Below are 16,060 nucleotides of genomic sequence, written 5' to 3'. Positions count from 1 at the left end.
GCAATCTCGGCCGACAGCGGCTACCGCCGACAAACTGACTGTGTTTAGATTCCGCAATGCACTGCATCTGCAGTGCATGCATCCTCATTCCTCATTCTTCTTGTCTGCTTGGATCCTGTACTTGACAGCCACTCGAACCCCAAAAAAGGAAGACAGGCATGCTTGCTGACGGTGCTCATGCTAGGGGTCTCAGGACTCTAACTCACTTAAAGCTTTGGACTCATCTAAGGCTTGTGGGCCACTGCTCGACCACCATGGCACGACCCTCGAGGCAACGCAACCCTCAGCATCGAGAGAATCTTGGCAGCAGAGACAAGCAACGCCAGCCAATGGTGTTTCCGTCGTGCAGCTACTCCTCCACTCGCTGCCCGATTCCTATTTGACAGCTGGGGCTATGTCCGACCCCAGCTCCATCCGCTCGGGGTGTGGGCCGTTTTTTGCGTCCGATCTCCGCTCGCGGGATGAAGTTTTATCCTCTTGACGGGGGCAATGCTGAGGATTTGTGCGTTTCTGCAGGGCAATAGTATTTACTCCTAAAAATTGCCTGCGTCTGGAGATTGGATGCAATGTGAGGGACACAGGAAGGGTCAATCGGCTGGGGATCTCCACGGCGCTTCGGCTTGCCCTCGATAACGGGCTATACTCCTTGACCAATCCCTCAAAGTCACCATGAGCAGCAAGCTAAATATCTCCGCGGCCGAGTTTTACGTACTGGGCCGCAGATAAGGCATGCTTCGATATTGAAAGCCTGTGACTCGTCGGGCTCGGCCCCGGTCGACAGCTGCCCCTCAGGTCTACATAAAGCGGGGTGCTGTTCCCCACGGCTATCATTTTTCTCTCTCTCGTCCTTCTGGCCAGTTGCAAACTTGGACACAACAAAGATGACGACGGAACAGGTCCTGCCAGTGACTCGTGAGCGTAACATCGAGGCCCAGAGTGCCTTTGCCTCCACTCTGGTGGCCGATGTCGAGAAAGCGCCTCACCCCAAGGAGTCTCCTTCGGACAGACCGCACACCAATGTCTACGGATCGACGATCGACACCCCGACTTCCCAGGCGGGAACGGACGCGGTTTATGCGGCCAAGGCGGCGCTCTTGAACCAAGCCTTGTTGGACATGGGTATGGGCCTGTACCAGTGGTTGCTCTTTGTGATCACCAGTGTCGGATGGTTTCTGGACAGTGTATGTTGGAACTCGAACCATACGTGAGAATCGTGAGGGGTGCTAACGTTTTAGTTCTGGCTGATGTCGTTCTTCATTATCGCCCCGTCCGCCGCCAACGAGGCGCAATTCTTCTACTCGTACAACAAGGAGGCTTACCTGTTTATCAGCTTGTTTGTTGGCATCACCACCGGTGCGACGGCCTGGCCCTGGATGTCCGACTTCCTGGGCCGCAAGTGGATCTTCACCAGCACCGTCGTCCTCATGGGCATGGGAGGACTGGTGGGAGCCGGAATGCCCGCCTTCACGGGTCTTTGTGTGGTGGGATTCGTTGTGGGCTTTGCGGTGGCTGGAAACCAAGTTGTGGATGCGATGATCCTGCTGGAGTCGGTTCCTGCCTCGCACCAGTTCTTGGTCACCATCCAAGGTGCTTTCTGGGGACTGGGACAGCTCGTGGCGTCAGCTGTTGGCTGGTGAGTGTGCTCCTGTCTGGGTTGAAGACTGGTCTAACCGAGCATAGGGCGTTCATCGCGGAGTACACATGCGGCACTGGTCCCGACGAGGTCAGCACGGCGACAGCACTCTCCCACCAATCCCGCGCCACAGGATCCGGTAGCGGTGGCGGCGGCGGCGGCGGCAGCAGCAGCAGCTCCTGCCACTATGTCAGCAACAAGGGATGGCGATACGTGTGGTGGACCTTCGGCTGCATGACTCTGTTCTTGTACCTCTGCCGCTTCGCCTTTCCCCTCCGCGAGACGCCCAAATATCTGCTCTCGAAACGCCGGGACGCCGAAGCGACGCAGCTGGTCAAGGACATGGCAGCCTACAACAAGCGGCGCACCTGGCTGGACGAGTCGTCCTTCGCGCGCATCGACTCGACCGTGGACGCCAGCACGCCCGGGTCGCGTCGACCATCCCGCCTCAAGGCGCTGCTGTCATCCGCCGGCCCTCTCGGCCTTGCCGCGCTGTGCCTCCTCTGGTCCGTCACGGGGCTGACCTTTATCCTCCACAAGACCTACATCAGCACGTACCTCATCACCAAGGGCGTGGCCTCGATCACCGCCACCACCGTGACCACGGACTATCTGTACAGCCGGTACCTGTACGTGGCCACCTGCGCCATCCCCGGCCCGATCATCGCCGGCTTTCTGATCGAGGCCAAGGGTCTCGGACGCAAGCGCACGGGGGCCGTGCTTGCGGTGCTGACGGGGCTGTTCATGTTCCTGGCGACGGTGTCGCGATCCCGCGACGCGCTCTTGGCGTTCGAATGCCTCCTGTCGTTCCTGGGGGCTGCTAACCTGGCCGTGCTCACCACGTACACGGTGGAGCTGTTCGCCGCGCCCTTCCGCGGCTTCGGTCTGGGTGTGATGGGTTTCCTGTGCGGGTTGTTCGGGCTGATCGCGTCGGTCGTGACGACGTTCGAGAGCAGTGCTGCCGGCGGCGCGGCGGTGTGGTTCTCCGGTGCGATCTGGGTGGTGATGGGTGCGGCTTGGATGGGCGTACCCGAGACCAAGGGTCGTGCTGCTGCTTAGTCTGGGGAAACTTAGGGGATAAGAGTAAAATGGGTGGGCGTTAGCCTATGATGGCATGGATGGTATACGAAGTATGAAATATGAAATATGAAATATGAAATATGAAGTATGTGTGCTGTATGCATCAGTTTATCCTTCCGTAATCCACTTCCCCATGAAATCCTCTCCACGATACCGATATCCCACACTTTGTATGTACACTTGCAGTCTATCCCAATGAACATATCCAATACCAAAACCACTCACAAGCCCAAATAGCCACTCTCTCCTCGAATCGGATGTACAGCACGTACACATCTACACCAACTCCCAAAATAAAATCTATCCCCGCCAAACCATAAACCAATTCCTCTCCCCCCCCTCCTCAACAACCACCTCCCCCTCCGAAACCCTCACAAACCCCCGCTTCACATACAGCGGCCGCCCCTCCCGCGACGCACACAGGTAGATCTGTCTCCCTTCGGCGCGGGCGCGCTCGATCCCCCACGCCAGCAGCCGGGATCCCAGCCCTTGGGACCGGTATGCGGGATTGGTGCCGAGGATGCTGAGGTCTAGCGTCGCTGTTAGCATGAGCTCGTCGTCCAGAGAAGGTGTATGCCGGGGCATTTCCCGTGTATAGTAACGAAATGGGAGGGAGGGGAACGCACAATAATACCCGCCCTCGACGCCGCGCATATCCTCCTCGCGGTGGCGGGTGGTTTGGGCGCGGAGGCGGAGCAGGAGGTCTTTGTCGGAGGGGGAGAGGTTGGGTGGGAGAGTGGGGTCTTTTGCGTCCTGGGTGTGGGTATGTGTCTCGGGGGGTTGAGGCTGGGTTTGCTCGAGGCCTTGAAGGGGGGTAGAAGAGGCAGGCGCAGGCGCCGGGGAAGAGGAAGAGGAAGCGGAGGGGAGCTCCCACTCCGCGAAGGCGACGATTCTGCCTCTCCCTTTCCCTTGCATGCTCTCTTTCTCCACGCCTGGATTTGCGTCCGCATCTCTAGCTGCTGGACTAGGTCGCGTAGCTTCATCACTGGCCGCATAACTCCCACTCTCGCTATCACTTCCGGCTGCGGAGCTATCACTCTCACTCCCACTCCCACTCCCACTCCCATTCTCCTCATGGGTACTACCGATCGCCGCAGGAAGCGGCTCCGCCGCATAATCCACCATCTTGAGCACCACGCTCCGGCCGCTTGCGATCTTCCGGCGGAGGCTGGCGGTCCACCACGCGTGCATCTCCGGGGTCGGGGGGAAGACGCGCCGGTGGGCCGCGTTGGTGAAGCAGGTGAAGTACAGGGCGGCGAGGGCGGGGGCGTCGGCTTCGGTGGCTGTTTCGAGATGCATGGTGCTGCCGGTGGGCTGGTCGGATTTCTGCATGTGTGATGGATTGGGTGGGTTGGTGGGTTGGTCAAGGGGTGAGTTTGTATTGGGAGTGGATGGATGGAGTCTGGTTTTCTCGGATGGATTGAGGAGGCTTGGTCGCGGATTTATACTTCAGACTCGGAGAGTTCTTTCTTTGTAGGTGAAGCTAGGCACCAGTCTTTCCTTTGTGTTTATTAGTAGATGGTGTTGTGATAAGTGCTCAGACAACCCTATACTCCGTTCTGTGCTGGGCTTACAACCTTCGGAGTAGATGCTCCTATCAGAGGCAAGAATCAGCTCCGACGGCAAGGGACCAGTTCCGTGGATCGGGGTAATCACGAGTGACTAGACTCTAGACTCGATCGGGATTCCCGTTGACACTAGGTTCCAGTTTTGATCGAAAGATGATTAGAGATTAGATAACGCATACTCAAATTAGCACAAGTCATTACTATCAGTCATACTATGCATCGTAATGCAGCCAGCAGTCACCGTCGCAGTCACAATCACAGTCACAGTCACGGTTTGCCCTCCGTCGGCGCCGGACTCCGAACCCTCTCCACTACATACGATTCATTGGGATACGGGGAGTGTGGTTGCGGTGACGGATACATCGGACCCTGTTGCTGTTGCTGCTGCACCTGCTGCACCTGCTGCGGTTGTTGCTGTTGCTGTCTATGCTGCGGATAGAACATCCGGCGGTTTGGGCCTCCCTCGCGCGGCGCCGCCCGATTCTCCGTGCTCTTCGTCTGGTCGATCTCGCGCTTCACCCCCTCGTACATGTACTCGATGATGTGGATCTCCTGCTGGATGTCCAGCTCGCAGCCACTCAAGCAAAGCTCGCGCTCGCGCTGCTCGATGTACTCGCGGATGTTGCGCCACTCGTTCTGGTAGTGTTTCAGCCGGTCGGGCAACCCAGAGCCCTTGAGGTACGTGAGCACCCCCGCCATGATTGTGTTGATCGCCCCGAACGCCGTCACCGCCGAGTGCGGCCCGCTCGCGGCGCCCAGCGCCGTCAGGGCTGCTGCCACCACGATCTGGATCCCCAGGCACACGTTGATCAAGACACTAAAGAACCGGTATCGCCGCCCCGCCGAGTGCTCCGCCTTGACGACGCGCGTGTAGATGCCGATGTTGGGCGCCGTGCGGCGGTAGTGCTGCAGCGTCGTTAGCGCGGGAATGCTGTCGATCCCCGTCAACGCGCGGAAGACGAGCAATTTGTCCTGCGGCGGGATGAGGGATCCAATGTCGGTGGTGGAGATGGTCAATTGGCGGGGTTGTTGTTGTTGCTGTGGGTGGTAGGGGTGGTGGTGCTGTTGTGGTTGCTGCTGCTGCTGCTGCGGCGGCGGCGACGGCGGCGGCGGGACAGGAGGTGGCATTGCGGCGGCGCCCATTGCCTCTAAATCTCCGCCCGGCAGCATCCCAGGCGCCGCCGGGGGAAAAACCCCCGGTGAGGTCATAGGGGGAAAATGATGCTGCTCATGTGGCTCACGTTGTGCACGAGGCAGCAAATTCATAAACCGTCCAACAAAACCGGAGCGTGGATGTTGCGCCATCGTGGCGGGTGGAAAAGGGCGGGATGAACCTCCCGAAAAACACAAAAAGCTTCAAAGCCCTCGCTCCAGAGGGGGAGACCGGCCCGATTTAAGGAGTTTTGGGGAAGGGTGGATATCCCCCCTTGGGAGGTTTAATTATTACACATCCAGCCCGGCGCACCTGATGGACGCCACCCCTTTCTGCAAATGGCGCTACTCCCGTGGTGTTCGTGCGCATGGCAGTGCAAGATAGAGAAGCCGGCTGGCCCTTCATTGGTGCTTGACGGCGTCCAAGACCTGCAGCGTCGAGGCAATTTAAGCGGCCGGCTGGACCCTTGACCCACATGGATCGACAAGCAGCAGTTCGGCACGAAATGAGGGGATTGCGTGCGGTTTTCGAGTTCAGCGCGGTCAGTTCGGCAAATTTGACCCAATTGTGAGCTACCTCGTGATGGAAGGAGAGTTCAAATGTTGGGGGTGACAAGGCTTTGTTGGTCGCTGCAGGAGGGTGTGATAGTGGCGAGCTGAACGTGTTCTTGCCGCGGCCGTCATGAAGTTACGCAGTCTGCAGCGCAGTAGCTCGAACGAAGCTGATTAGCCCGTCGACCACACGAGAATCACAATGAGTTTGTGGGGGTTAGGGGGGAATTGGCAGATGACTCGCGATACGGACCTAGACTCGACAGTCTGGAGCAGGCTTCGCGCTAGCAAGGATTTTTCGGCCATGGCCGCCGTATCGATCACTCCAAAAGAGACGGCCACTGTCCGAGTCTCCGAGACAACGATCAGCCACGGGGCGGGCTGGAGCTCACGGCCCCATTCTGCAAGCACTAAGCCGGGTGAACCACGGATAGGCGCCTGTCAGATTGGAGGATGGGAAGTCCAAGCGATTCGATGATTCGAGGGAGTGAAGTGTGCTGTCCGCCGTCGATCCCACTTTCGTGAACTGATCATGAACCAGTCTCTAAGCGACGTACTCCGTACTTCTGTCATGTTTGTTGTGGTGGCATCGTTAACCGGAAGTTGGCGGGACGGCATGTTTCAACACTGGAAGAATAGATTAAATGATGACCCGCCTCCGATCGGCAATTGTAAGTTGTGACTGAACGAAAGATTAATCTCCATCGCAACACCAAGATCTCCCATGATGCCAGCTGGCCGGAGTCTCACAAGAGTAAAGCACATGGATGGTAAGTGAGAGCGACCGAGCAGTGCAAGAGAAAGAAGATACAAAGTAGCGAGCCAAGAACAATCGAGCGATAAGAGAAAGATTATCTCGACCGTTCCCCGCGCTTAGTAATCCCCCTCTCCCCGGGACTCACCCAGACCTGTCAAGCATCCCGAAAAGGAAATCGTCGCAATTGCCGGCGATAAGGGAAAAAGGGAAAAAGCGCCAGAAACCGACTCAATGGCGCAATCTAACCCCCTCACGTCCACTCTTGCATTGACGCTCGACACTTCCGGAATCCCTTCATGTCTACTACACACTCACACTCACACTCACACTCACATTTCACCATGGGAGACGCACCTCTAGCCCAAGACCGGATCCTCATCACCAACGCCAGCGACTTTTCGCCCGCTCTCCTCGAGGAGATCCAGGCCAAGTTCGCCCACGCGGATATCACCTATCTGAAGCTTGAGAACTTCGCCCCAATCCCCAGCGGTATGCTTGCAATTCTCTTTGAGAGATATTCTCGATGATCGAGAGTTTTATTATGCGAAATACTGACCCCCCCCCCACCCCGCAGAATACGCCCAAAGAGCCACCCATATCGTGACGTTCAGCAACCTCCCCAACGTCGAAGATGTGCCCAAGTACGTGACAGTCCCCTTCTCCTTACCACTTCGACATTCCCCAAGACCCTCAAAACTAACGTCAGCAACAGCGTCAAGCTCATCCACTTCTTCTCCGCCGGCCTCGACCACATCATGACGCACCCGATCGTCCAGACCACCACGATCCCACTGACGTCCAGCTCGGGGATCCACGGGCCCCCGATCGCCGAGTGGGTGATCATGAACTGGCTCGTGGCCTCGCGGCGGTTCGTGAACATCTACAAGAGCCAGGAGCGCCACCACTGGGGCAAATACGGGGAGTGGATGAGCGGGGTCCACGACCAGGTCGGCCGGAAGGTCGGGATTCTGGGGTACGGGAGTATCGGGCGGCAGAGTACGTTTCCCCCCTTCCACAAAAAGACCCCCGGGTTTAGCGGGAGGTATATATATAGCCGATGGCTAGCTAATTGTGGGCGCAAAAGTCGGCCGCGTCGCCTCCGCCCTCGGCATGCAGGTGCACGCCTACACGGCCTCCCCACGACCGACGCCCGCCTCCCGCGTCGACGAGGGGTACATCGTGCCCGGCACGGGGGACCGCGAGGGCACGATCCCCGTCTCGTGGCACCACGGCACGGATCGGGCGTCGATCCACGCCTTCCTGGCGCTGGGGCTGGACCACCTCGTCGTCGCGCTGCCGCTGACCCCGCAGACGACGCATCTGCTGGGCGCGGCCGAGTTCCGGCTGCTGGCGGCGCATGCCCCGAGTCCACCCTTCGTCACGAACATCGCCCGCGGCAGGATCGTCGACCAGACCGCGTTGGTGGCCGCGCTGCGCGAGGGCGTCCTCGGCGGCGCCGCGCTGGACGTCACGGACCCCGAGCCCTTGCCCGCCGACGATCCGCTGTGGGAGGCGCCCAACGTGCAGATCAGCCCGCATATCAGCGGCGCTGGGCTGGAGTATATCCCGCGGTCGTTGGATATCCTGAAGGAGAATCTGGGGCGGCTGGCGCGCGGGGAGGGGATTTTGAATGAGTATAAACGCGGGAAGGGGTATTGAACATTCCCAGTTTCTAACGGAAATCCAGTTCCAAAACGGGGAGGTTATGTGAAGGATTTTTGTCCCGTGATTCAATTAAGATATCAAGAATAGATTACATGATCGTTGCCGTTGTACAGAGTATATCGAAGGAAACACGCATGAGGAAAGAAGAAAGAAACCTATTTCGTGAGCAAGCCACGAAGGCCCTCCTCGACGACCACACCCACGACCCCGGAGCCGACGACCGCCCACGTCCACGGGTTGACGATCTCCTTGAACCCGGGCCAGAAGCTGTTCTTCTTGGTCTTCCACTCCTGGAGCTGGTCGTACTTGTGCAGGTCCTCGGTCTTGTAGCGCTCCTCCTGGCTGGCCTCGGTCATCTTGTCGCCGCCGACGAAGCGCAGGAACACGTAGTTGGTCAGGGGGCCCAGGATGACGAGCGGGTTGAAGTTGGTGGCGCAGTTGATGAAGGCGAAGCCCAGGTGCACGAGGGTGTCGCCGAGGTAGCTGCCGCAAAAAAAAAACAAAAAATGGTTAGCCGGTGACCTTTCTCCCCCTCATCTATACAAACAAAAATTGGGGACTGGGCGCAGGGGGCAACAGGGAATCATACTTGGGATGTCTAACGATGCTCCACACGCCGGTGCGGCACAGATCGGGCCTCTCGGCGCGGTGCGCCTCCATCTGCCCGTCGGCCAGGACCTCGAGCGCGAACCCGGCGCCGAACAGCCCCACGCCGAAGGCGCGCAGCGCGGCCTGCACGTCCGCGTCCAACGCGACGCTGGGGCTCGTCAGCCGGAAGGGCAGGGTGAAGGGCAAGCTGATCAGCGTCAGCAGCGCCGCCTCCGGCAGGTACTGCTTCCAGAGCATCTCCTTCCAGAAGCCGACGGGGTTCTGCTTCTTGAGCTGCACGTAACGCGCGTCGTCGGCGCCGCGGCGCAGGGTGCGCGAGGCGATGCGCGCGAACAGCCGCGTGCCCCAGGCGGTCACGAGCGACAGGAGGGTCTTGTCGGTCCACGAGAGGGCGCGCCACGCCGTTTGCGGGGAGACGTTGTTGTAGAACACTTGGTGGCCCACGGCGCTCCACCAGGCGTTGATCACCTGGCTGGCTGGCCAGTTCCAGTCCTTGAGCTCGGCTTTGTCGGTCGCGCGCGACGCCGCCCACGCCGCCAGGTCGAGGGTCGTGTGCAGCGCGAACGAGGGGAGGATGGTCGAGCGCAGGATGCCCAGCTCGCCCGTGGCGAGGCCGGGGCTGCGGAGACGGTCCGCCTGCGCTAGCGGCGAACCTGACCCCGTGAGATTCATGGTCGCGGTTGTTGTGGTTGTATTAGAGATTTGGTCTGAACGAAGGGAAAAAAGAAGTCGTGTGAATCTGGGGGAGGGAGTTGGTTATAAATGAAGTCTGGGGTAGGCTGTTGATGTCAGTATTATGTAACGTGCTGATGACGTCGTACTGTCACTTTCTTGCTCGTCCCGAATTGGCCAATGCCAGGGTTGGAGCTCGGCAGTACAACTTGCAAGCTTGATTCGCAGGTATGTATGTGTAATTAGGTGAAATAATTTCTATTGCAAATTATAGCGCAATATAAGCAGCCAGCTGCAAGGAAATGTGAAACATGAGCTAATTATGCGTATGTGACAATGCTGGTATAGGCGATGCTGTATAAGTATGCTTGGCGATCATCATTAGATCATTGAGACGGAGATGAGAAATTGAAATGCAATGGAAGAACATCCGGTTGTGCTTCTCTATATCTGGCTCCTATCAATTCATTTAGACGCTGGGTCCACAGATCGATTGGTGAGTCGGTCGCGAAAATACTCGGCGTGTCATTCCTAGTCCCGGGATCCGTGTATAAGGGTTCTGGGCTCATTCCTTTAGCTAGTTTCAAGAGCCGTGAGACGTCTATCGATACTGTCACACCCGTATCAAAAAGTGCGTGCTCCTCTGGGATATTCTCAAATGGCAGCTTGTTAGTGCTGATTCGCTTGGGTTTCGACGTCCCGTCCGAGGTCGCGTTCTGGTTCTGCGCGCGGTAGCGTATCAGGTATGACCTCGGATCATGTGGAGACAGCACGGGTCTGTTTGTCTGCTCCAGCTCGACCATATCATGAGGATGGCTGATCGCTGGATTGGAGCTGAGAGCAGCTCGCGCATTGAGGTATCGGTTCAGGTGCGGTGAGCGAGGGGTAGACGTGGCCTGACTGCTCTGGAGCTGTTTACGCCGCTCCTGTATGGCATCGCGCTTCCGGCGTTCGAAGTCCAGTGCTTTCTCAAGTTCGTTTTGACTGTCCCTGGACAGTTGATGAAGCCTCGAGGACCATCGTTCGAGGACTGGAAGTCCGCGGTGATTGCCCTGGATCTCCGTATCTTCGGTTGCTGATGGGGAGCGATCCAGGGGCTGCGACATCGCGGTCGCCGCAGTTGGGCTGTCAGGTACATCGTCGGCGGGGCTTTGTGGTTCCTGGAAGGTTGTATCGGACGCTTCGAAACGCTGGGCTGCTAAGTTCGCCACAGAAGGCTCCTCTGGTTCCTCGCGCGGCTGCCCTGAGGACTCCAATCGGGACATCGCCACTTGCGTAGTCTTTCCAAACCAGGTGTCAAGCGATCCATTTCCATAACGCTCTCTGTCGCGATCCCGAATTGCACGCTTCACACTTTCGTGAGTATTGTGCTCTTGGGGACTGCGCGAAGCCTGTAGTCTAATGGGGGAAATCTGAGCTCGTGACGGAGAGACGGACAGCGTGCTCGTGCTCGATGCGGACGGACTCGGAAGAAGTGACTTTGGTGAATGAGCAGATCGCGACTCTAATGAGTTTCTGCGACTCTCTGCAAAATTGTCGCCGACGACTTCGTAGGTTGACTGAGTAGGTGGCAAGGTACTAGAAGGCCCGCTGGGTATATTCAACTTCGTGAAAGACCATGGGTTCAGCGCTTCCAGACGCTTCCGTCTCATTTTGTTCAGATCGGACGTATGGGATGCATCGGTAGACGGTGGCGTGGCCTTCAGCATTGAATGTGCTGACATGAACCCCGGCGGGTGACTGCTCGTTGTTGTACTCTGCGTAGCCTCCATTGGGTCCTTGCGAGCCAAAAGCAAGTCAAACCCATTCGACTCTCTGACCGGCGCTTTTCCCTTCTGCAAAGAGCGTGGCTGCTCGGTGGATTCAGTTTGTCCTCCGTAGATGCCGCGAAGCAAGTCCTCCACGGCGGAAAGCAGCTCCTGCGGGTCTTCAAGCAAGACATCATCCTTCGCAGGCTCGATGTTGACATCATACGTCGCTTCCTGACAGCGAATATGTAGGCACAGGAACGGGTCGGTAGTGTTCGATGAGCCCTGCTGACAATTCGCTGCGTGTTTTATATAAGACTTGAACAATTTCGCAATGTCTTGGCCGAGACCTCTCGCAGCCGACAGCGGTCTACCATCAATGCTGATGTACTGGCCCGAGTTGCTGGTTCGCGCAACATCTGACAATAGTCAGTCAAAACTCCGAATAAAGTCTACGGAACACATACCAAGCTCTGGGTCCGGGAGAAGCGCGGTCAAGTGATAGTGCCGTCCGGTCTCTTTCTCCATGCCAGCGGGAGGATCATCTCCCCGTTCCCTCACAACACAGTTCGAGGCAACGTCCTTACCCACCACCTTGAAGGCGGCGTCCGAGAGAGTCGCATCCTTGCCTGGCGCGTACATCCAGTTGTTGCCCTCGTTCTTCGCCCTCAGTACTCTGAAGGACAGCCGCTTCGCCGGCTGCGCCAAGGCATAGGCCTGGACCAGCTTCTTGAGGCGGACCAGCGTCTTGGCGGCGTTCTTCGAGGCCGTCTGCCGTCGCACGGGTATGTGCTTGAAGAGATCCGCGATGCGAACGGTTGTTCCCACTGGGTGCGCCGCGCGCTGCGTACTGCCGGGCGGATTTTCAGTATTCCTGGCATGACGAACTTGGACAACGTACTTACCTGATCAGTTCCCCGTCTCGACCATACTTGAGCACGTGGCCGACCGACTCGTTCTCGACTCTGGTTGTTACGACCACGCTGCTGGAGACTTCGGCAGCACTGGCGAGCGCTTCGCCGCGGAAGCCCAGCCATGTTCCTCCGACATGCCGGAGATCTTCCACGGTCTGGATCTTACTGGTGAAGGCGCGTCTGCACACGAATGGGTGGTCTTCGCTTGGGATGCCGGTCCCGTTGTCTTTGACTTGCACCACATCAACAGTGTTCTGCGAGATCTCGATTGTTACAGAAGTGGCTGAGGCGTCGAGGGCGTTGTCCAACAGCTCCTTAACAATTGAGCAGGCGTCGGAGATGACGGACGCCGAGCCGATCGCCCGTGCGGTTGTTGGAGGAAGCGCCGCAATTGGCATTTCTCTTGTACTCAAACAAGTTAAGAGGTCATGCTGGTAAGGTGTTTAGAGTATATGGGTGTGGTTGAACAGATGCAAGGTATATAGAAGATAAGATGCTCTTGATGCGGTTGCTGCAATGGTATATTGTTTGTTCCAAGTTGTTCCTGAAAAGGCGAACAGAAGATGCTCGGTATCGTATCTCCACGCACACTAATCCCCATCGGGTCAGATTCGCTTAGTCAGTCACCCAAAGCTCTGCTCGCCGAGCATGCCACGAAGCCCGTGGGTTGTGTCCTCTTCACAGTGCTTTTCTCCATGCCTTGACCCATAACTACAGTGTTGAGCGGCAGTTCTTCGTAGTAAGTGTACTAAGTAAGTGGAAGTAACTGGCAAAATCGAGATTCGCGGCCCGAGATGGGAGATCCAAAGCTGTGGATTCGCAAATCCGTTACAGCCATCGGCTCTGTCTCGTCAAAAGGAAGGGAGTATACGATACGGGGTCATCAGAGAAAGATTCTCAGCTCAAAGTCTTTCACTCTTCATCTTGTCGAGTGGCAATAAGCGCATATGAGCCACGACTCTTCAAAAGATCTTACACAATCCGGAAACCAGGTATATTGATCAATCCGAGCATCCGTATTCTTTGCTAGGATCCGACGTCTTGTGCCCAAATTATCAACAATAACAAACACCTTTATTGTGGCTATAGAACAGAAAGTCGTGAATATGGCGCAGACGCTTGTGATCATGAAAGCGACCTGCCAGCAGAGACAACGTCAAACATCAGTCATTGAGGTTGTCCAGCTGCACCGTAATAACGATCGATACAATAAAAGTCGTCAGGATGATCTAAATTTCACAAGGCCATATCAGAACCGCAATCTGCCGAACATTGAGGAAGGCTCACCAAGCCGATCAGTATCCCGATCAGATTCAGCTCCCAGCCCCCCGCGTAAACCGTGCCCAAGGCCACCATATTCTGCTGCTTCCAGAAGCGGTACGCGCCCAGCGAGGCGATGATAATGGCCGCCCCGTAGCAGGTCACGGAGAGCGGCACGCCCACCTCGTAGAACCCCAGCGCCAGATCTGGGGAGGCCATGTGCTGGAGGCGGAACAATTGCGCGATCAGCACGCCCTGCATGGCGACCATGACGGAGGTGCGGATGTATGCCAAGAAAGTTCGTTCCAATGCTGGTATAGAACTCCAGGTTAGTTTTGTGTGCATATGAGATATTGTTTACTTAAACAATCGACCGATGGTGGTGGGCGATTCGCTGGAGCGTGGGTTGAGGTGGTGCAATCGCCATGTGGGATTCCGTCATTTTAGCGCGGCGATCATTGAATACGAGTAGGTACTCCATATAAATGCAATCATCCCAGACAACTATACCGAAAAGAATGAGGAAGAGTGCGTCTCACCGAAATGGTCCCGATTACTCCGTTGTGGCACGGTCAGCACCACGTTTCGCGTCCAGAAGCGTTCGAGACGCCCCCAGGCCCCCTTGCGTGACTCCCGACTGCGCTGAGTCTGAGTGGTGGCCTGGGAGACCGTTCGGAGCGTCCTGACGCGGTATTCGCCGGAGGAGATCGAATCGGTGGAAAAGCCGGCCTCGTCTACGTCTTGCGTCGAAACGTTGCGCAGTTCGAATGCATCGCGGTCGCTGTCGTCGTCGCTATGGCTCTCGCGACGGTGTTCGGCGGTGTTGACCGCTGTTTCAGTTGGGGGATTGGGATTTTCGTCCCGACCTCCCACTGTGTTGAAACGGTCGTCTTCGGCATGATGTTCGCGTACTTCAGCCATTGGGAACGAAGTCTAAAGGGATCTGTACGACATTTCCTAGAATTCAGCAAGGGTTGTGTGGGCGAGAAAGGTTCTGCATGATCTGGCCACGACGAAACTCTTCCCCGGTCGGTCGGGGGGAGTCGGCGAATGCGGTGGGAAGGACGATGATGATTGATGGATGATGTGTCACCCACCCTGGCCTTCCCTCCGATCCCCCGCGTTTTGGCAAAGGCCGGGTTTCTTATCTGGGATTTTCCCCTCTTATCGTCCATCGCTCATCCATGGTACGTACAGTCAAAACACCTAACTTAGTACCTAGACGGTAGATCTGGGTTCAATTCTGGTTCCCTACACCTGCGCACCCAATTACTCCTCTACAATCAACATCCACACCATCATCACAGATGAACCTTAGCCCACGCCTCCTGCTTCTCCTCAAACACCGCCATACTCGGAGGAGCAATGCTCTCGAACAGCGGCGCCTTTAAGAATGCTTTCCCGGGCCTTCCGGGCGTGAGCGTATACAACGGACTGTCTTAGATGAGCATCGCTCGTTTTTGTTGACTGTCGCAAGGGCCGACTTACCTTCCACAGCTTGAGCAGAAGTGACGCTGCAATCCCCGCATCAGCATCAGCAGCAGCATCAGCCATATCAGCCTCTCTCTCCTACGCGCACAAAAGAACAGGTGACGACAACATACCGAGATCTGATTCCCAGACCGAGTGTTCGGGTCCTGATAAACCTTCTTCACCCCATTGGGATCCTCCACGGTCATGTCATTTCCATCAACGAGGTAATTGACCGAGAAGACTTGAAGCAGTTGGCACCGAGTTAGCACCGGACACGCAGCAAGAGAACGAAAACGCCAAGGCAGCTAAGCTTTTGGGAGAAACTCACGTCCGCCCCCGGCTTTTTTACAGTTCGTGCTATCCGGCGCGCGTCAGCGATACACATACAAATGATCCCAGCGGTGGGGAGCTCTAGATAGACAGCTACCTACCAATGGCATATCACCGAGTTGGCAGGCCGTTGGGGTAAGGTGATGCGCACGCTCGCACAATTGCATTGACCAATGTAAGGCATTTTGATGGCTGCTGCAATTCGGGACCGTTAATGCTGCTGGAGAGAGTGGAGTGAGTCAAAAGACTTTATAGGTTCCATCTGCGGTGAGTTATCTGTTGTGTGTGCGACGGGTTTGTTTCACTTGCACCAGTGGGGGGGCTGCCCTCAACCTTGCTTCGGCTCATTTCCTTGATCAGGATTTATAAGCGCAAGTCGAAGCACGGGTGCCTCTGTGATCTGAGGTTTGAGGTCTTGTGTATTCCGCTGGTCGGCCGGCAGTGGGTTTTGACTCGTGCCGAGCCATGAGCCGCGCTCAATGTGCTTCCATGCTTGCTCTTCTGAAATGCCTATAAAACCGAGTAACCAAAATGATGCTCTGATGGTGGGTCTCACCGCCGGCCCAGACTTAATCTCATCAATTCCACTCGGGCAATGGCTGTGGGAACATCTGACAGCCTGTGCGACTGTTTGCGCCGAAGACAAC

The 16,060-nt window shown here is 56.8% G+C and overlaps 8 protein-coding genes across 8 annotated transcripts; 2 read left to right on the top strand and 6 right to left on the bottom strand.

Moving 5' to 3' along the window:
* Positions 1 to 881: 881 nt before the first annotated feature.
* On the top strand, positions 882 to 2,692 carry BO66DRAFT_402183 (MFS general substrate transporter; the record flags this gene model as incomplete). Its single annotated transcript, XM_025648806.1, has 3 exons — positions 882 to 1,181; positions 1,236 to 1,633; positions 1,681 to 2,692. The coding sequence occupies 3 exons, from the start codon at positions 882 to 884 to the stop codon at positions 2,690 to 2,692; spliced, it is 1,710 nt and encodes a 569-aa protein (XP_025503361.1).
* Positions 2,693 to 3,061: 369 nt separating this feature from the next.
* Positions 3,062 to 4,099, bottom strand: BO66DRAFT_285383 (GNAT family N-acetyltransferase; the record flags this gene model as incomplete). The annotated part of the gene is made up of 3 exons (XM_025643123.1): positions 3,062 to 3,243; positions 3,340 to 3,580; positions 3,851 to 4,099. Coding segments are annotated over 3 exons (672 nt in total), but the record flags the coding sequence as incomplete, so codon positions are not given.
* A 590-nt stretch (positions 4,100 to 4,689) lies between these two features.
* On the bottom strand, positions 4,690 to 5,334 carry BO66DRAFT_287212 (uncharacterized protein; the record flags this gene model as incomplete). The annotated part of the gene is made up of 1 exon (XM_025643139.1): positions 4,690 to 5,334. A coding segment is annotated over one exon (645 nt), but the record flags the coding sequence as incomplete, so codon positions are not given.
* Positions 5,335 to 6,887: 1,553 nt separating this feature from the next.
* BO66DRAFT_351208 (D-isomer specific 2-hydroxyacid dehydrogenase family protein) lies at positions 6,888 to 8,401 on the top strand (the record flags this gene model as incomplete). Its single annotated transcript, XM_025644737.1, has 4 exons — positions 6,888 to 7,231; positions 7,317 to 7,383; positions 7,455 to 7,738; positions 7,827 to 8,401. The coding sequence occupies exons 1-4, from the start codon at positions 7,039 to 7,041 to the stop codon at positions 8,399 to 8,401; spliced, it is 1,119 nt and encodes a 372-aa protein (XP_025503358.1). The 5' UTR covers positions 6,888 to 7,038.
* A 64-nt stretch (positions 8,402 to 8,465) lies between these two features.
* BO66DRAFT_392451 (DUF1295 domain protein) lies at positions 8,466 to 9,703 on the bottom strand. Its single transcript, XM_025647516.1, has 2 exons — positions 8,997 to 9,703; positions 8,466 to 8,890 (listed from the first exon to the last, which is right to left on the bottom strand). The coding sequence occupies exons 1-2, from the start codon at positions 9,686 to 9,688 to the stop codon at positions 8,563 to 8,565; spliced, it is 1,020 nt and encodes a 339-aa protein (XP_025503357.1). The 5' UTR covers positions 9,689 to 9,703; the 3' UTR covers positions 8,466 to 8,562.
* A 315-nt stretch (positions 9,704 to 10,018) lies between these two features.
* BO66DRAFT_472017 (putative DNA mismatch repair protein) lies at positions 10,019 to 12,815 on the bottom strand. Its single transcript, XM_025652916.1, has 3 exons — positions 12,342 to 12,815; positions 11,904 to 12,286; positions 10,019 to 11,855 (listed from the first exon to the last, which is right to left on the bottom strand). The coding sequence occupies exons 1-3, from the start codon at positions 12,746 to 12,748 to the stop codon at positions 10,075 to 10,077; spliced, it is 2,571 nt and encodes an 856-aa protein (XP_025503356.1). The 5' UTR covers positions 12,749 to 12,815; the 3' UTR covers positions 10,019 to 10,074.
* A 488-nt stretch (positions 12,816 to 13,303) lies between these two features.
* BO66DRAFT_392448 (DUF202 domain-containing protein) lies at positions 13,304 to 14,646 on the bottom strand. Its single transcript, XM_025647515.1, has 3 exons — positions 14,150 to 14,646; positions 13,638 to 13,921; positions 13,304 to 13,579 (listed from the first exon to the last, which is right to left on the bottom strand). Exons 1-3 carry the CDS (start codon positions 14,529 to 14,531, stop codon positions 13,514 to 13,516), a joined length of 732 nt encoding a protein of 243 aa, XP_025503355.1. The 5' UTR covers positions 14,532 to 14,646; the 3' UTR covers positions 13,304 to 13,513.
* Positions 14,647 to 14,721: 75 nt separating this feature from the next.
* On the bottom strand, positions 14,722 to 15,781 carry BO66DRAFT_102153 (GFA family protein). Its single transcript, XM_025641769.1, has 5 exons — positions 15,515 to 15,781; positions 15,412 to 15,440; positions 15,215 to 15,324; positions 15,099 to 15,124; positions 14,722 to 15,044 (listed from the first exon to the last, which is right to left on the bottom strand). The coding sequence occupies exons 1-5, from the start codon at positions 15,595 to 15,597 to the stop codon at positions 14,912 to 14,914; spliced, it is 381 nt and encodes a 126-aa protein (XP_025503354.1). The 5' UTR covers positions 15,598 to 15,781; the 3' UTR covers positions 14,722 to 14,911.
* Between the last annotated feature and the right edge of the window lie 279 nt (positions 15,782 to 16,060).

The sequence above is a fragment of the Aspergillus aculeatinus genome, assembly GCF_003184765.1.
Source record: "Aspergillus aculeatinus CBS 121060 unplaced genomic scaffold BO66scaffold_28, whole genome shotgun sequence".
Lineage (NCBI taxonomy): Eukaryota > Fungi > Ascomycota > Eurotiomycetes > Eurotiales > Aspergillaceae > Aspergillus > Aspergillus aculeatinus.
The sequence above is the reverse complement of the archived record's forward strand: the minus strand, read 5'-3'. Positions and strand labels throughout refer to the sequence as shown.

Coding starts and splice junctions, on each gene's coding strand:
- BO66DRAFT_392451 (XM_025647516.1), bottom strand. CDS start 9,688: ATGAATCTCACGGGGTCAGGTTCGCCGCTAGCGCAGGCGGACCGTCTC. Junction 8,891..8,996: donor AGCATCGTTAGACATCCCAA/GTATGATTCCCT, acceptor TTTTTGCGGCAG/CTACCTCGGCGACACCCTCG.
- BO66DRAFT_472017 (XM_025652916.1), bottom strand. CDS start 12,748: ATGCCAATTGCGGCGCTTCCTCCAACAACCGCACGGGCGATCGGCTCG. Junction 12,287..12,341: donor CGAGACGGGGAACTGATCAG/GTAAGTACGTTG, acceptor TCCGCCCGGCAG/TACGCAGCGCGCGGCGCACC. Junction 11,856..11,903: donor TCTCCCGGACCCAGAGCTTG/GTATGTGTTCCG, acceptor GACTATTGTCAG/ATGTTGCGCGAACCAGCAAC.
- BO66DRAFT_392448 (XM_025647515.1), bottom strand. CDS start 14,531: ATGGCTGAAGTACGCGAACATCATGCCGAAGACGACCGTTTCAACACA. Junction 13,922..14,149: donor GAGTAATCGGGACCATTTCG/GTGAGACGCACT, acceptor GTTCTATACCAG/CATTGGAACGAACTTTCTTG. Junction 13,580..13,637: donor TCGGGATACTGATCGGCTTG/GTGAGCCTTCCT, acceptor TGTGAAATTTAG/ATCATCCTGACGACTTTTAT.
- BO66DRAFT_102153 (XM_025641769.1), bottom strand. CDS start 15,597: ATGCCTTACATTGGTCAATGCAATTGTGCGAGCGTGCGCATCACCTTA. Junction 15,441..15,514: donor AACTCGGTGATATGCCATTG/GTAGGTAGCTGT, acceptor CGCGCCGGATAG/CACGAACTGTAAAAAAGCCG. Junction 15,325..15,411: donor TAAAAAAGCCGGGGGCGGAC/GTGAGTTTCTCC, acceptor AACTGCTTCAAG/TCTTCTCGGTCAATTACCTC.